We start from the raw sequence: 19,259 nt of genomic DNA on the forward strand, positions 1-19,259 counted from the left end.
TGAGCTTAAGGTAGGCAAGTTGACCCCTCATGTCATCCTACACCAACTTTGTGCCTCCCTGAGGTTGGCCTACAACGCCCATCACCACCAACCAGCACAACCTGATGGAAGCTGTAGTCTAAATTTTAGACTACAACTTCCATCAGGTTGTGCTGGTTGGTGGTGATGGGCATTGTAGGCCAAACTCAAGAAGGCACAAAGTGGATGAAGGTTGCCCTACAGAAAGCCTATGTGTATGAGATGCTGTCAGACAATTCATTACAAGACATTCCTTTACACACACACACACACACACAATTTTATTTGATTGCTGCTTTTCCACTGTTTAAACCATGCTCAAGGCAACCTACGACATGAACGAAATACATAATTACAATATAACAAAAATAGTCATAAACAAGAAATAAAACTTTACAAATACACAATCAAACTGAGCAAGTTCCACGTATAAGATAACAAGATCTAAAATAAAGATACCAAAAAACCCACAAAAGAAACAACCCTCCCTGAAGCAAAACACACCAGCTCAAGAGACTGTTCAGCAGCACCGGGTTTTGCAGCTGGAGTCAGTCAGGGCCCTGCCCTCGCAGGCCAGGTGGCCTCCTTAAAGTACTAGCTATATAGCCCACTCTTCCTCCCTGGAGTTCAGAGGTCAGAATGCTATACATGGAGTTATTCTATTGTATCTTCACATAAACAAAAGAAGGTAGGTTAAGATAAATTGTAGTGGCTTCCCCCCACATTACAGCTAGGCAGGGATGCGCCTGATGTTGTTCCTTTAAAAAGGGAAAGGATCCCTAACAGTTGGGTCCAGTTGCGAACGACTCTGTGGTTGCAGCGCTCGTCTCGCTTTACTGGCCGAGGGAGCTGACGTTTGTCCACAGACAGTTTTTCCGGGTCATGTGGCCAGCATGACTAAGCCCCAAAACCAGAGCAGCACACGGAAATGCCGTTTACCTTCCCACTGGAGCGGTACCTATTTATCTACTTGCACTTTGACATGCTTTTGAACTGCTAGGTGGGCAGGAGCTGGGACCAACCAATGGGAGCTCACCCCGTCGTGGGGATTCAAACCTGCCGAACTTCCGATCGGCAAGCCCAAGGCTCAGTGGTTTAGACCACAGCACCACCTGCGCCCCGTTGTTGTTCCTTTACCAGCACACTATTCAAAAACACCACATTGGTCCTTATCTTTTCTAGGGTTGGGTTCAAGAATATGACTTTCTGCATTTATAAACGTAGTTCCGTGAATATAATGTTCTCAGTATTTTGCCACAGAAATGACCTTTTAGAACAATTAATTAAATGACAATGACTCATACTGTGAAGGATGAGAAACTAGGTAAAGGTCATCTTTTCCTTCTGAGTTGGAAAAGTGCATTCAGCAGAAGAGGTTATACTCTCAAAGGATAGGAGAAGAGGTTAAATTGCTCATCCTCCAGGGTGATGGAATAGTGGGCTGGGGACTATAACCTTCCATTACCAGGTTAAAAGTCGTTATTCCCTCCAGCAACTAGGTTAATACTGCAATTTCTTCAGGTGATAGAAGAGTAGGTTGTAAATGTCACCCACTGTGTTAAAACTTTTCTTTGACTTACTCCCTGGAAGGAAGAAAGAAAAGATTTACTCCTTGAAAGGAAATGGTTTAAGTGCAATTGTTTGGGATTCTGCAAAAAGTTTGCTAGAGAGCCACTGTAGGAATCTTTAACCTGTATGTGAATGTATATATGTTAAAAGTCATAATTTTCACACAGAGAGCAAATCGCTAGTTATAAAATTATTGCAGAGTTTTCCTTGGTTGGAAAAAACAAACCAACACACACATATCTCTATTTTAAAACTGAACTGCTCTCAATTGACTCATTACCTTAATTTTCTGATTGGGACTTGGCTTAGGAACAGGATTCGCCACACTAATTTAGTCCTTTTGCTCTGTGTTTCAAACAAAGTAAGGATAGACATATGGGGAACTATTTATGTGGCTTGATATAGACTCTGCTTAGATTGAAAATACCCGGAAATATGTAGGTAATAAATAAATACCGGAAAACACCCATTAGTGCATTGGAAGGATGTTAACTGAAAACCAATAATGAGCTTTGCTTGTGCTTCTAAGAAATGGAGACAAAAGAACATCTGCATTATTTTTGTCTTGCCCTTATCAGAGCTAAATCTTTAGAGTATATTTTGTGGGAAATATCTTTATGGCCTCTGCTTCTCAGATTTGTTCATTTGCTAACTTATGAGATGTCAATGGACACGATACACACATTTTTTACACCTATTTTCCCACAGTCACAAAAGCTAGAATCTTGCTTGTAAGAAAAGAACACTAGCATTGATGCTGAATTCCGCATGCGGTGCAAAAGTTTGTGCTTTCTTTCCTTCACCTTCTTCGCTTGTGCAGATCAAGGAATATACATGCAGCAATGCTGAATCCTATCTCTTCAGTTCCACCATGGCTGCCCATCTCTCTTCTGTGCATGTGAAATGCATTAAATTCAGCCCCATTGTATTTGCAGTAAACTAAAATATTCATTTCAGTCAATTAGCAGACACGGGATGTCTCTTGTTTTCATAAATATTCTTCCCTATGGCAAATGGAAGGCCCACACATGTCAATGCCATTATGTATAATACATGGAGTTTGAGACTGCAAGACGCCCAAGAAAGTATTGTCACAACAAACTACCCTATCCTTTCAGCACTACTGTCTCTACTAAAGCACCAAGTCAATTTCCTTTATGTATTAATAGTTAGGAAACATAAACATAACAGATGGCTACAGCAGAAGATTTGGTGGGGAGGGGGGGGGACCTGTTGGGGAAAGAAACACCTCTCTCTGCCTTCAAACTAACTAGGTTGCTGGGGCAAGAATTGTAGCACCATTATTACTGTTGCTACTACCACAATTTGCAAGAGTTTGAAGTGGTACAAATGGATTTCCTACCACAGTTATATGCAGTATTAGCTAATACAAGCAATGGCTATCTAATCAGGTTTCCTGCAAAAGTTACTCATGTCACTCTTCATATAGTACTAAATATATGGATTTCATAACAAATTGCAATCTGTATCCACCCCCCCCAACCTGGTGCACTCCAGATGTTCCCAACTACAACAGCCATTATCCCTAACTGTAGGATGTGCTGGTTGGGCTGATGGGAATTGGTGGCAACCACATCTGAAGGGCATCAGGTTGGAGAAGGTCTAGACACTGAAAACAGTAACATGAAGTGGCTCTTATTTCGTAATAGACATGCATAGGAATGTGCTGTAAGTCCCACCGAGTCCAATGGGGCTTATTCACAGGCAAGACAGTTTTAATGGGGGGCAGCAGGGATAAAGCATTTTTTTGGAAATGTTTCAAAAGCTACATATTGTGATTCTGCCACAGTATATGTATGAAGAATTATTATACTGATGCAAATGCAAGTAACCAATGTCAGACTCTATACAGAGTTATGCCAAGGTTCCATTTCTTTCCTTAATCAAGAATCATGTTTATATTTCCAAATTTCTTATATGTTTAGTTAAGTTTATGAACACTGACCTCCACTCCTTTCTAAAAGCAGCACTGAACTCCTATTCCTTAGACATTTTCATTTTGGGAGGTAATGAACATCTTAGGATTTTATCAGCATCCATTCCAGTTACCCCTTGAGCTTTTCTAGTTTGCAGAATTTACAGCCTATCATGCCAAAATGTCCACAGAGAATTGGCAAAGTTCAAGATTTCTCTTTTAAAGCCACTGAAATTCTTCACTTGTGAAAACAACTTAATGTAATAGTCCTCCTTTCCCTCTCCAACGTTCCCAGAGTGTTATGATATGCAGATTTCACATCAGCAATGCATCTGCGGCTATTTGGATGGAAATAGAAAAGCTATGGAGCAAGACAACCTCAATGTAAACAAGCTGGAGCTGCTGGCAGTTGTGCATTTAACAAAATAAAATTGCATTCCCCACTGTATTTCCACTTATCAATTTTGACAGAAGACCGTTCTGGCTTCTCATATACAGAATTGAAAAGGACAAATCGCACTGGATGCCAATTTCCCCCAGAATTGATTTGGTTGTTATCTTACCAAAAAGAAGTGGAGAGTTATCTCTATTTCACATGGTGCAGGTAAGACAAAGATCCAGGGATTTCTCCCTTCATAGTATATGTACCTTTTTAATCCCCAACTCCCAATGCTTGTCTCATTGAATTTTCAGTGTCTCAATGATTCCAGCAAGCAATTTCTCAGACATCTTTATCCTGTTTTCAAACTCAGGTTACCAAGGTGGGGATATAGCAAAAGTAGAAGGAGCAGGAAACCCAAACCCCCATTCATTCCTGGCCACTGAAATAATGAACCAGACCGAGGCAGTCTTCAGTCAGTGCTGCCAAGGGATGCATAATGCTGTTCTGTAAGCTGGAAGGGCCTTCAGAGAAGTGAGTGGGGCTAATATTGATATGGGATTGTTGAACTGTGTATTAATAAAAATCCTGGAAAGATAATGTAAGTCTGGCTTTTTTGTGTCAACTAAGAAATCTCCAAGGTCGCTTGAGATGCTTAAAAGAGCGCTAAAGTAAGTTGAGTAACAGAGAAGGGAATGAGCCAAACGCAGCTGGTCTCGCAACAGAGCAGATGGAGCAGCTCTGCAATCCCATCTCTTCCTTCTGCATCTATATACTTTTTCAGCATACTTAAGTCTTGAGCTTACACTGTCTCTGCAGATTCTTCGGGGAGTATGCCTCATAAGTAAGCCAAAGAGGAAGAAACAATTTATTAAGGATTAAAGACTTCCTGGCTGCAGAAATCTCAGCAGCTGTCAGCACACCCTTCAGTAAGTTACAACTACTGTAACTACTTCAGAATCTTCTCTGTTTACCAGTTGCGCATTTCCAAACCCTTGCTGGAAAATGACGTCTTGATCAAAGCACTGTTTTCTTCACAAAATAAGATGCTTCGGTTTATTAGGAGGATGTTTAAGCTCCCTCAAGAATGATGGGTCCTCTAATTTTGACTAATATAAAACCAGCTTTTCTTTTCATACGTCACAGTTTCTACAAGCAAGAGGGGAGCCCCAGCTGATGTCAAGAACAGTTCTGCTGGATGAGGCAAATATCCATCTCACCCAGCACTAATTCTCACACTGGCTAACCTGATGCCTCTAGGAAGCCCACAAGTGTGAGTTCAGCATTGTATTTTAATATTTTTTTGGAAGCTGCCCAGAGTGGCTGGGGAAACCCGTCCATCTTTTTATTATTATTATTATTATTATTATTATTATTATTATTATTATTATTATTATTATTATTATTACATCAGAGCAAGAAGGCAAACCCACAAGTAAAGAAACTCAATAAACAACAATAGCAAGTGTGATGGTAGAAAACCAGCAGCAGTCTGGAGCTACCCAGTGTATTGTTCAGAATGGCACATGTATACTACTGTCTCCTGGATGGAAGTTGTGGGTATGTGCTTGGTGCACACATCCAGGGGGACATGATAGCCACCTGATAGCTTGGTGCCATTCTAGAGGCTAGAACACCATAAGGGAAAACACCTGTTTCAGAAACATTTGGGGAAAGTTGTCGTGCACAGGTGTTTATATGCTAGTGCTAGAAGCCTCTGAACCAAGATGAGTGATTTGGAGTGCTTGGTGCTCTTAAAGGAGAACATAGATACAGTGGGCATAAGGATAATTTGGTTGAGCATGCTTATATCTGGACAAAACCTCTATAGAAAGGGCATGAAAAAGCATACTGCATGTTGAAAAGGATGTTGATTCAAAATAACTAGAAATATGAAAAGGGGAAGCCCACCCCCAGTTTCACTGTGGTTTAGGTTTAGTAAATTGATATTTAATAAATTACTTCAAAAAGTCCTGAAATGATTTACAACCACAGGCTAAGGAAATGCATCCTCTGATCACAACAAAGAGGTAAATTTTCTAGATACTCTACGTGGCAATGTTCTAGAACAGTTGGTCATACTATCAACCAGAGGACAGACAACCCTGGACCTAATCTTAAATGGTGTCCAAAGCATTGCTGAACCGTATGACCATAGTATTATGAAACATAAATCATAAGTGAACAATTGCCAAGGTAATTCAACAGAGTGACAATTGACATAAAAAAAAGAAGCTTCTGCAAAATGAGGGGATTGGTAAGCAGGAAGTTGAAAGGCAAAGTCAAGAGGGTCAAATCTCTTCAAAAACCACAATAATAGTTCAGCTTGAATGTATACCACAGTTCAGGAAAGGTACCACCAAGACCAAGACAATGCCAGCATGATAAATGAGCAGAGTCAAGGAAGCTATTAGAGACAATAAGGCTTCTTTCAGAAAATGGAAGTATTGTCCAAATGAGGGGAACAAAAATGAACACAACCGTGGAAAAAGAAATACAAGCAAGCAATAAGGAATGAGGGAAAAGAAATGGAAAAAAGGAAAAATGTTTCTTGAAAGCAACAACACTTATTAAACTAGTGGAAGCGGGAAACCAGCTAAGGTTGTATCTAACAAAGCTATCCCATTTGTGCAAGGACTTCCACTAGCATAACAGGGCTCCCCTCACCTGTGCCCCCCAAATCTGTTTTGGAGTAGATTTGGGAAATGCATGGGGAATGAGGCGAGAGAAGAGGGAGAGGAAGTCCTGCTGCAGAGGCAGAGGTCCTTCCTGGAAAGCGGCCAATATAACAATTTTTAAAAGGCACCCAGGGTTAGGGCCACAGCTCAGTGGCAGAGCATCTGCTTTGCATGCAGAAGGTCTCGGCTTTAATCCCTGGCAGGGCTGGGAGAGACTTCTGCTTGCAACCCTGGAAGACTATGGGCAGTCAGTGTAGAGTCATAGACAATGCTAAGCTAACTGGATCAATGGTCTATCTCAGCATAAGGCACCCAAATGTAAGGGCCACATTAAAATGAAGACTTTCCCTCCAAGAGCTGCCCTTTTGTATATAATGATAATATTTAGTTTCACAGATGGTTGATGTGGTTGCTGCCCCATCATTTCAGATTAACTGAATGTCAGCATGTAATAATTAGACTTTACCATTTTCCCCCTGCATAATAGTGGAAGTCATAATTTAGTTTTGTTATGGGTTCATCCTCCTCCTCCTCATATTACTAATGTATACTTTGCTGAGCAAACATCGCTGTTGCTTCTTTTGGCTCAGGAAGTAAGGGGAGAGATTTATTTATCGCATCATCATATTTCTCAGCAGATAGCCACCCAATCAAGATGTAGGCAATACAACAGATGTGCCGGCATATGTTCCGAGGAACATTCATCTAGCCATCAGAATACACAACTGCATTTTGAAAATTGCCACAGTTGCTGCAGTTCCACACATCTGAGCATTTGTTAGCTAAAACTCTGTGAAAACTATTTTGGCATGTTAATTAAAGTCAAGTTGCAGAGCAGAGCGCTTGCATGCTAGACATCTGTTGGAAATCTGCTTATTTGCCTGAATTGCAGTTTAGGGCTCTTGCATATGCCAAATGCTGATAAAACACCAGGCTAATGACCATTTCAATCTTTACTGCCTCTCTGCAGAGGTCAATGAAAAATGTTTTCTATGTGGCAGAGGTCGGCATGGCAGTTCATATGATTCTTATAGCACTTGTCAGGCCAGCTAACTGCTCAGGGCTAGCAGGAATCACTGTGGCACTGAATGGCCATGAATGAAGGAGAAGGAGAAGGAGAAGGAGAAGGAGAAGGAGAAGGAGAAGGAGAAGGAGAAAACGGTAGACAGTAACTGATGTGGCAGTGCAGACACCAAGGAATGGTGTCTCCAGCACATGCAGCTAATCCAGTGAAACCTGTAATGCAAGAATCTCCCCTTATTTTCATGCCCAAACACCTGGAGTAAACCTCCCACTCACAATTCAATTGCTATGTGATCCCATGTTTACTGGAATTCACATGCCATAAAATTGGCTCCCTCTTGAACCAATTCAAAAGCCTCTTTTAAGGCAGACTGAAAATACGACTTTGAAATATGATGTGCATTTCTGAAACATTTCTTGAACAGTTGCGTGTTATGTAGAGAATACATGATGATGTGATGCATTAGCATCCATATAAACCTACAAAAGTGGATGATTTATATCAGCTCATTCACAAAAGGAGAGAAAATTGCAGGAACCTTCTGCATGGAAAAAAACAAACCAACGAATAAAAGGTAGCATAGCCATGCCAAACAACAAGCTCACATTTCTTCATTTCCTTAGGGGTGGGGTGGGAGCCATAATGTGTGACATTAATGCATAAATTTTATTTATCTTTCAAGTGAAATGAGGAGTAGGCCTGTACTTGTTTTATGAAACAAAATGAAAATCACCAGCTTGATGTATTCCCTACTCTATTGTTAACACCAACAGGATGATTAGCGATAACATTGATAGATTTACCTATGTCAGCTTTGTGTCCTTTTTGCTTCCTCCCTAGTGATACTCCTGAGTTAGGGACACAATTGAAGTCCATAAATTGGGATATTCATTACCAGTGACAGCTACAGATGATGGCAATCTCATCTGCTCTGAATGCCAGCCTTTCCCCCCTAAATGATGAGCACTTCTAAATAGACGTAAAGATTAAGAATAAACAAGCATGACAGAAACTGACTTGATATCCTGATTCACCTCAGTGATCCACTTATGTATAGATTAGATAACAAAAAAATAAAGAATAAAAAAAATACAAGGAAATGTGATTTAGAGGTTAGAATAACTGATACGGTATTGGCTTGCCATCCCGATTACCAACTTCCTCTATGACCTTAGACAGATAGTTTAACCAAGTTTGTCCATTTCTGGCCCACTTAAGACATGACTAATAATACACAAGTGCATTACAGCATGGCATTGCCCTCTCTTAATGTTTGTAAAATGCATTTGCGTTAAACAAAATGGGGGACAGATAAAGTTTTATTACAGTACAGTACCAAGAATAATGAATACGTGTATTTATAGTCCCAATCAAGGTAATCCTATGAGCTGCTTCCTGGGCATAGCAGTCCATACCAACAGGCACAAGGCCCTGAGAGCTGTTGTGAGCTGATGTTTCCCCTATGAGCAACATTGGTAGCCAGAGTATTGATGCACTGACATCAGTGATCACTATCATTCTCCCCTGCCACAATGGGAATATTTCCTCTTCCATTACAAACCAACAAGACATGCCCTTCCATGCACAAAATGACATCTTCTATTTGTTAAATGGGACACGCCAAAGCAGTTTTTGGGCGAAGCAGAGGGGCATGCAGGGGGAAGGAGGAATTTACTAAAATTGCATCACCTCATTTCACACGTTGGGACATCCCATTGGTGTGGCTTTGCTTATCCATTGGATTCAACCCACTGTGTTTTCACCAGACAGCCCAATTCCCACACTCTCCCTGTACTCTCTATATAGATCCGTTTGTCCTCTATACTAGTCTTCTGTCCCTTCAAATGTTCCAGATATAATTGCAATGGAAAATTATAACCCTCTTCATGACTTTGACTGTTCTAGGCTATAACAAATATATCTTTTATTAGGACTGTGGTTAGAGAGCACAATATTTCTTCAAGGCCTTTATTTTAAATTATTTCTCGTGGCTGCTGAATTTGGAATCTGACTTTTACTTGCTCAGGGCTCCTTCTGATTTATATCAAGTTTTGGGCAGGGGAGGGGGGAATGACCTCAGCTGGATATAAAGGAAGGGACTGAAATTTTAACGACTACAAGCATAAATGTTTTCTACAGTGATCTACTGTACAGTTGTGATATTCGGGACTGCAGACAAACAGAGAAATCCTATAGTTTGGATCAAAGGCAGAGCTGGACAGTTTGTTCATCCCAGGAAACTTCATTGAAAATATAATTCAAAGACTTAAGGGTGAGCAACAGATGTTCTTTTCCAAGGTGCAGGCACACAGGCAATTAACGGATTCAAGTTATAGGAAAGGAGAGTCCATCTAAATATCAGGAAGAACTTTCTGACAGGTTCTGAACTTTCTGCATAGCCCCATGCAGTGGCGGAGCTTCTTGCTCTGGCACCGGGGGGGCGGAGAGCAGGCGGGGTGGGGCTGGCGCATGTCCCAGGGCATGGCGCACCACCTGCAGGGGCGTGGTGCGCATCCTGGGGCAGAGCGTGCCACCTGCAGGGGTGTGGCGCCCAGCATGGGCGGGGTGGGCAGCCGTGATGGCACCCTACCGGGATTGCGCTACTGGGGGCGGTGCGCTCCCCCCTCCTCTTCCTCTGCCAGTGGCCCCATGCTATATTATGCTACACAGTAGCTACAACTCAGCACTGCACATTTTAAAATAACAGATGAGGAATGGACACCATGGCACACAGCAACTGGCATTGTCAAGAGTCTGTTCCTACAATGGTTATTAGCTACCTTGCCCTTAAAATAATTGAGTTGTGTAAAGCGTGGCAAGCATAACCCCAAAGTGTGTGACAGGGTCTCTGAACCTTATGCGTGACACCCTGATGCACAAAAAATCCAAAGAAAAAATTGTCAATGGCAAAAATTTCCAAAGTTAAATTCTGACCAGTATTCAGGGGAAAGGTCATGTTAGGTGCAAAAGGTCAAACACATGAGGTTAAATTGATTGAAAGAAGTTCATCTTTGGAGCAAGAAAGTTCAATCGGGGGTGGGGCGTTCCAATAGTTCATTAAAACTTAGTTTCAGATTTAAGAACTAAGATTCAAATGTGGCCCACTAATAAATTAAAAATGGACTTTAGCACTGCTACAGTAAGTTCTTTCAGCCAAAAATTAGTGTGTGTGGTGTAGAAATGCATAGCTTTTAAGCATGCACGAAACATAGCCACACTTACAAAACTAATAGTAATATTTGCAAAGGGTTGGCTAGAGGCTATCAGAGCTCTGAAGGGAGCTGTTACAGGCTATCAGTTTGGTAATCCTTGTGTTTAAAAAGTCCCTAAATATGGCTTTACAAGATAGACAAATCTGTTTTGGTCTAGTGGGCAAATAAGCCATGTGTTGAAAAGACTCTAAATATGCATTCACAAGATAGACAGATCTGTTACAGTCTATTGGGTCCATCATTGGCTTTTTGAAAGGCCCTAAATACTTACATAGAACATATTCTTGCTAGACCACCAACAAAAAAATGAAGGGGAATTCGGGAGGGGTTGAATGAATCTGGAAATATCTAATTTTGCAGTTAACTCCGCTGTCACGAATACCTTATTTGAATGAGACGATTTGCCTGTTTCGTGTGATAGATTTGCGAGTAGTTTTGGGTTGTTCTGGAAGCCTCCCTCGCACCCTGTTATTCTGTTCTAACCTGCACTAAATCTCTAATCAGAAAGTGAAACCTGAGACCACAGGGAGGGCATGTCTGCATGAGGTATGCCCTGTGCCCCGACGAAAGTATATAGTCATCAGAACATTCACTGCCTACGAGCCGCGTAGCATCTAATTTCAGTATGCCCCCAACCTCTGACTGTTTTGCATCGCTGCTGATATAGCTCTGATCACTGGAAGTCCACAGGCAAGAATTTAGGTGCAGGGCACTCCACTATGCCATATGACTCAGACTTTTTCTCGTATTTCCATCTTGCATGTAGACGTTTGATCCAGTTTTACCACTGATCCCAACAGACTTTAGATCAGGCTGATAGTGAATAACACAGTGGTGACTCATAGTGCGGTATGTGTGCAAAGCTGTGTGAATAAAATGTTGCCTCCTTATTATCATAACCGAGATTATTTTTAACACGAAGCCAAGTACAGTGGCTTTGTTCCATCCTATGCCACAGGAATTGCCTTTCCTATCTGGATCTGACAGAATGGAGACTGTCCACTTCTTCGGGAACATATCTTTCTTCTCATTGCAAACTAGACAGCTCCTTTCCTATTTAAATTTCATGTGAAACATGCTCTATTTTAGTCAATCAGTGGGTTTGCCTTGGGCTACTGAATCATAGCTGACAGCAAATTAATGTCTAGGAGGGTGTGATTAGTAGATATTACCGACTACTGAACACCTACCTGCTCATTTACCACTGTCATAATACTTATACTGGCTATTATTATCGATTAATAATAGTCATGAAGAGGACATGATTCTACAGTGCTAATCTCTTTATATATACACATACAATTAGACTGCATTTTAGTATTTGTAACATTCCCATCACACAAATAATTGTATTACGCATAAGCTTTCACACAACCACTTACTCAGTAAACAAGCTAGTATATTAACCAGGAATTTAGTAGCTTTTTCTTGATCTTCGCAAGACTAGTTTTCTTTTTTCTTTTTTTGGGGGGGGGGGATGAATTTTCTTACCAATCCCTCAATGATTTATTAGAACAGTGCAAATAAATTTTATCCTAGGTAAGCTTGGTGAGCCAACATTATTTCATTTTCCTTTGTCCTATGGGAAGAATTGCAGACTTCCCTAGCCTTGTCTCAATAACGGGGGGGGGGGGGGGAATGCCATTAAAGATCCCCATTTGCCTTTTTGTCAAAGCTTCAACTACTCTGTTTAGTTTCCAAATATCAAGCAAGGTTTCATTACATGTCCTGAAGGCAGACCAAATATAATAAAGACAAACAGGGTTTTTTTGTGGCCGTTTTTTAATCACAAGTGCTATTGAATGGAAGCTATCTAATGAAAAAAAAAATTCTGTTTGCAACTTAAAACCCATACAAAGCCTGAACATAATATATTCCTAAAAGGGTACACTTGGTCTTTTGCCACTATGCTAAAATAAAGGTAAACATCTAATGGCTGTCAAATAAAGAGAACCTTTAGATTTTGAAATGAAAATCTAACAAAGGACCAACATTTCTAAAAGTGTGCTATTATTTGGGGAAATGATACATCACAGTTTTTCAATAGCCTCTCAACAGATAGAATAAATACACAATAGATAAGATACTCATGGCACCACATACAATTTGTTCTCATTGTACTCCATTCGGGAATCGTAATGTAAAAGAAATAGACAAAGAATCTCTCATTTTACAGCACGGGCCTTGATCTGCAAAGTCCAGGTTCCACGATCCTACAAGATCAAGCTAGGGAAACAGCAGAACGTTTCTCCCTTTCCTCCCTTTGAAAATGAGCAATTAGACCTTTCTAATGCACTCATAGGAAAGGACGCAGCATAAAACTAGCACAGCTTAACAATTTGACATGAGAACCATGTGGCGCATTTAATCAGCCTTTTGAACCCACAATCTGATGCCCATTAATGTTCTGCTTTCATTCATACTGTTTCAGACCCAGGGGCATATCTGACTGAGACATTGTACAGGTGTGACGGAGGCCAGAGTGAGCTTTGCTATTTTATTTTAAATTATGTCTTTCGAAGGCATTCGACTGCAGGTGTGCAAAAACTATACTGTAAAGGGGATGGGGGTGGGGAGCTGTACCAATGGTCTTACCTCGTACTCAAAGTCCTCGGTTCTATCTACATCCGCAGGCAGACTGGAAAGGTATTCATTACCTTCGTAAAATTCATGTTCAACTGGATGAAGAGAATGGCAGCTATGTGGAACAACATAGAACAAAAAGAGCAGGTTAGGCACTTAAAACCAGATTTTTTAAATTTTTGAAGTCCTCAAAAAACCCCAGCTCTGTAGCTTAAAAATATATATATATATTGTACAGCATATTATTTAGAAGAGCCTGAGATTTGAAATAGACCCATGAAGATCTTCAGGCTGTCCGAACCTCTTAAAATAGGCTGGACAGAAAGAATACAGCAAACTGTAGTGTTGCTTCAAATACAGAGATATTCAAACAGTTTGGGCAAATCTTTGATTGAATGCATTCAAAACGGAATTATTGGAGACACCCAATAAAATTCTGGGCATTCAAGGAGGCAGCTCCGGCTCGAGACCACCATTTCTGCCTTGAAAACAAAGATGCAAGAAAATAGAACAGAAATAACAGAAGTCACTGATACAGGGTGGTACCTGAGAATGGAGAAAGCCAACAGCCTTGTCCGAGATTTGCCTGAACACACAAGGGGTTAAACGCAGTAAAAGCACATGGGCGCACAGGTAAGATTCACCCTGGTGTCCCCAGGCATGAGGCTCCCTCTCAGACCTTTGCACACTGATGACAAGCAGAATTCCAACCACCTCTAGTCCATTTCAAAGCTTTGCAATAAACTCTACACACATTTGGCTGCTCAAGCTTTGGCCAAACACTTGAACAGGACTAAAGCCAGCATTGTAATGGAAGTTTTATTTTTCTCAGTAGAAGAGTTCCAAACTCATGCAGAACCTAGAAACACATAAGAAGACCCCTACTAGATCAGTTCAAAGGCTCACCAGTTGTAGCAACCTGTTCTCCACACTGGCTAAGAAGATGCTTTGGTACATGAGACAAGAGCCTCTTCTGTGTCCTAATGCAACTGTATTCAGCCCCGCCACACACAACACCTGAAAAACCTATCCTCTCCTCCATAAATTTGTCTGATCCACAATGGATTATGGGTTTCCAAGTCATTACAGGGCACTTTTCTTAAGATTTTATTTATTTGAATAATTCCAATACTGCTTTATTTTTTTAAATAAATAAAGTGGTTTACAACCTGAATTAAAGCATCGCATTACAAAAAGTCAAAATAAAACATTGCAGTTGAAGACGGGGGCTGCAGCCCCCTGTCCATGGATCTCCTAGTTTACTGAAATCAATGAACTTCAGAACAGCCAGCTTCTGCCTAGGAGTTCCAGTCTTGTTTTGGTAGTGATCATTTGTTGCATTGGTTCCCGGTGCCGCAGAAACAAATCCTACATCATACCTGTCAGAAAGCAGGAAGGGGCAGATATCCGGTACCGGAGGTGTGGTTGGTCTTAGCTTGGCTAGAGCCATGATGTGCTCAAACGTAATATCTGTCTGTGTGCAAGCATCCATGAGCCGAACATCCTGTGAGCTCCCAGGTGTTTTGATGAGAGGTGCTCTCCGAAGGACTTGGACTACAATGGGCTCTTTTGCATTCCGAAAAGCCTCCACGGCCTCTTCATGGGTGGCTTTGGAAAGATCCTTGCCATTGACCTAAGACAAAACAAATGTCACCCAGCTTAGCATTAAAGAAAGGATATCAGAAGCAGAACGTTGTGATTTATCTAATCTTTTATCAAGGTTTATATAATCTTTAACCATAACTCTTCTGTGACGCCAAAGCAAGACAGAAGACAAGTGTTAGATAGCAAACAAAACCCTGTTACGGCTTTTCTATAATATATAGAGCGACTCCCAAATATTATTCTCCTGGAAATAGAAGGAAGCAGAGAAAATAAAAAGTACATGTTTGTTGCATTCTTTAAAAAATACATCTAGGGAAAAGAATGTAAGAGAAATGGATGATCCACTCTGCCTTGTATTAGTGATTTACAGTTAAAGGGTGGAAATGAGCATTGCATGAGTTGACATCAGCTCAGGCAACAGGATGTCATCTTCCTCTCTACCTCCTTGCAGCAACCATGCCCCCAAATCTGCTCTAGAGGGTCCCCTCCAGGGGCTGCAGGGAGAATATAGGAAATGTACATACAGTGTTAGATACTATCCAAGATAACAGATATACACACATACTTGGGTATATAAGAAGCAAGCTGCAGCAGCAGCAGCAGCAGCCAGATTATTAGTGGCAAAAAAATGGAAAAGAGAAAAAACACCACAAATATCAGAACGGAGAGCTAAAATCTGTGAATTTGCCGAGATGGCAAAATTAACAGCAACAATTAGGGGCTGCTCAAATCAAAAACTTAACAAAGAGTGGAAGTGCGTAAAGGAATATACAGTGGTACTTCGGGTTACAGATGCTTCAGATTACAGACGCTTCAGGTTACAGACTCCGCTAACCCAGAAATAGTACCTCGGGTTAAGAACTTTGCTTCAGGATGAGAACAGAAATCGCGCAGCGGCAGCGCGGCGGCAGGCCCCATTAACTTAACTGAAGTGGTGCTTCAGGTTAAGAACTGTTTCAGGTTAAGAACGGACCTCCAGAACGAATTAAGTTCTTAACCTGAGGTACCACTGTATAGAAAGATTAAGTTTTAGAGCTTAAATTTAATATGCAAACCATGCAAGTAGACAAGACGCTGCTATAATATATATGGAATAATAAATATAAATTTTGGTTAACACAACGAGGAATAATATTGTGTAAAGATCATACATGAGTGAAGGGAAGTAATAGGTATGGGGGGAGGGTGGTATTGGGGTGCATCTGGAAGGGTGGTATTGGGGTGCATCTGGAAAACTTTTAAGGATATATATGTGACTTAAGAGGTTAAAATGATGGAATCTAAAGAAGGAGAATGAAGAGCAAAACAAGGGATTTTTTGAAGAATGTGAAGAATTTGGTACTGCTGAAAACATACGAGATATGCTACTGACTGTATTTGGGTTATTATCATTGTAAAACCTTCTGATGTTAATGGTGTTAAGACTGTATAAAATTGTCTTCAAATAATAATAAAAGAAGAAGCAAGCTAAGAAATAACACTCTTAGTGGACAATGTAATGTAGCATTGTTACATTAATGTTTAACCAAGGCAAAATAAATAAATAAATTTAGTAATCCCCTTTTATGAATGTAAACCAAAACCAAAAGAGCACAGCAGCAGAATGTAGAACCAACTACTAGGTTGAAAAAGCTGCTGCAAGGAAGAAATCTAACCTGCTAATGACTACACAAGAAGTATTTCACTTCACAGTTAAATTTGTTCTCCCTCAACATTTCTTTTTTACCTCAAAGTTGGGGGGGGGGGATCCCATGACCTTTAGAATGCTTCCATCCTCATATGATTTCCTTTGAGGATGTAAACCACTGAGGACACAACCCTCTTCTTTTAATCATCATTTGAAGTTCATCAACACTGTTAGTTATTCTGACTAAAGGTCACCCATTTTAGAAATCCTGCCAATTTTGGTAAAAAAGAAAAGAAAAGATATACGCAGCATATAATGGCAGTTAACATCTCCTCAGTAAATATTAAAAAATAAAAAATATATTATATTATTATTATTGCTATGCATGTGGAGTTTGCAATACACTTCTTTGCTCCTAGTATGAAAAGTGTCTTTTTCACCTAGTAGCAAATCTCACCACAACGTGTTCCCATTAAGAGTTACCTTTGGGGAAAGGAAAGGCATCTGCACATGCCTCAGACCCCCTATGTCTCTTACACTGACTTTCTCATGCTTTAGGTGTGTGCTCTACTGTACACAAAAACATTCACTGGAAAAGAAAAGTGCCAATCTGCCTGGTTTCTGTGCTCAAAGTAGGTGGGCAGACTGCACAGCCCACTATGGCGCCTCTCATTTGCACAGACCAGTAGAAATATCGGATTGCCTGGAGCATGTGCTGTGGACATCAGATGTGCTGATGTAACACTGGTCTAAGGCATCTAGCATTTTCAAGGGATTCCTATATCAGGGACCCTGAGGCGCCAGTTGCCTATATTATAGGACAGGTAGACAGGGGTACAGCAAAACGAGAAAGGACTTTTAAGGTAAGCAGCCTGGCAAATGGATAAAACCTCTTAGTGGTAGTTGCAAAATGCAGAATCCTGCAGTTAGTTACTTGCTGCAGATGACTGCCCTCATCCAGTGAAACCAATGCTCATCTCTAGTCTTATAAGGGTCTAGGTTGTCTAGCTTAAAAATCAATGTGTTGGCTCTCCAACTTATGAATTCATAGCACCGGTAACACAATTGGTGTATCCAGTGCTCCTTTTTTTCAGCCAGAGTGCGCCAGAGTGCAGTTCTGGCACCTCTCAGGTGTGCGACATTGCAAGGCTGATGCTCCACCCCATCCGCTTCTTGCCTTTATGTACTTCTGAGAAGCCAAAAATGAATATTTCAAGTCAAAATGGAAGCTGGCCAGCATGTGAAAGTCTCTTCTTCTTGTTGTTCTTTAGATCTATGACTCCACCTAGCTCCTAGCTGCTCCTAGCTGCGATTGGTCAAGCTATGGTGCGGGGCCAATTCATATTTCCTTTTCTTCAATTTGTCTCCTGTGTAGCGGTAGCTTCTTCCACCACCTTTCCATCTACATGGATAAACAGAACTGGGAGCATGATGAAAACATTGCCTATGATTACCTTTCTGAGCTAGGGATTCATCATTTCTCCAAGACTGCTTCTCAGAGAATAAAGAACTGCCCTTGAAGAATTCACACATTTAGAAATGGAGTTTGAACATTTTAAGTAAAAATAATTTAGGTGCCAACAGATACTAAAAAGTAAGACAGTCCCTTACAATCCAATAGACATGATATGAAATGAAAAAAGGAGTGGAAAAGGAAGAGGAAAGCAAGCACCTATTCATTCTCTGGCCAATGGATGGGGCTAGGTTGGTCTCTCTCTTGCTAAGATTTACTGCAGACTATTTATAATTTTCGGGTATGTTTTGGGGAAAAGAGCATCTTGTTTCTAGAATGTTTTCACATTCCCGCCCCCCCCCCCAATAGAATCCAGGAGGCAGATGATACATATGTTGTTAAAGATTTAAGTCAGGTCAATGCTGGGGCAGGTGGCTGCTTAGAAAGTGCATGTACGTCACCTTGAATTCCATACGTAGAATGCAGGATATAACTGTAATCAATTAATAAAGAGCATAAAAATATTGGCTTCTGTGGTTGGTCTCTTTGGTCTCAACAAAAGAGGTTGGGATACATTTGTTGGAGCAGATGGGCTAATTAATCCATAAGCAACTTGTGAATGTTAAGTAAAGAGCATATCTCCCCACATAGAAACCATATTACTGCCTTGTTTAATAAAGCTTCTGTTTAATGAACACTCTTCGCCTTTTGGATAAACTGTGAAATCTGGGCCACTTGTCAAAAACTTCCCCAGAGTGGCTGGTGGCCGCTGCTTGGAAAGGAGCCATCCCCCTTTGATTATCTCTCTAAACCCAGCCACGTGCATAAATTTATCAATATCAGAAAACAGGAAAACAGGGGGTTCTTTTTGTCTTTGATGCACACACATGCACATGCTAGCTCTAGCAACCAACTGGCCCTGGCCCACTGCCATTCCCAAAGGCAGTCAAACCATATCTTTGGCAAGCACACAAGCACATTTGTGAAATGAAGCACAGGGAAAGGAGAGGAGTTATAAATAGATGATATAAAGGGCAGGAAGTAAAATGACTATCCAGTGCTATCCTAACGATAAATTGTGGTTCCAATGTCAAACCCATAACAACCTCAACAAATTTGTGTTGGTTTCTGTCTTGTTTTTAGACTGCAAGAGGCCCACTCTTCTTGTTGTTTTG

The 19,259-nt window shown here is 40.8% G+C and overlaps 1 protein-coding gene across 2 annotated transcripts in view; it reads right to left on the bottom strand.

Moving 5' to 3' along the window:
* The window catches only part of PDZRN4 (PDZ domain containing ring finger 4), a 226,794-nt gene that overhangs the window by 24,548 nt on the left and 182,987 nt on the right, over positions 1-19,259 (bottom strand). For both annotated transcript variants that reach the window (XM_083463388.1, XM_083463389.1), the window contains 2 exons: positions 14,779-15,032; positions 13,412-13,514 (listed from right to left, as the gene is read on the bottom strand). In XM_083463388.1, the coding sequence (XP_083319514.1) occupies positions 13,412-13,514; positions 14,779-15,032 (357 nt within the window). The remainder of the gene's footprint in view (positions 1-13,411; positions 13,515-14,778; positions 15,033-19,259) is intronic.

The sequence above is a fragment of the Podarcis liolepis genome (assembly GCF_965112155.1).
Source record: "Podarcis liolepis genome assembly, chromosome: 10".
Lineage (NCBI taxonomy): Eukaryota > Metazoa > Chordata > Lepidosauria > Squamata > Lacertidae > Podarcis > Podarcis liolepis.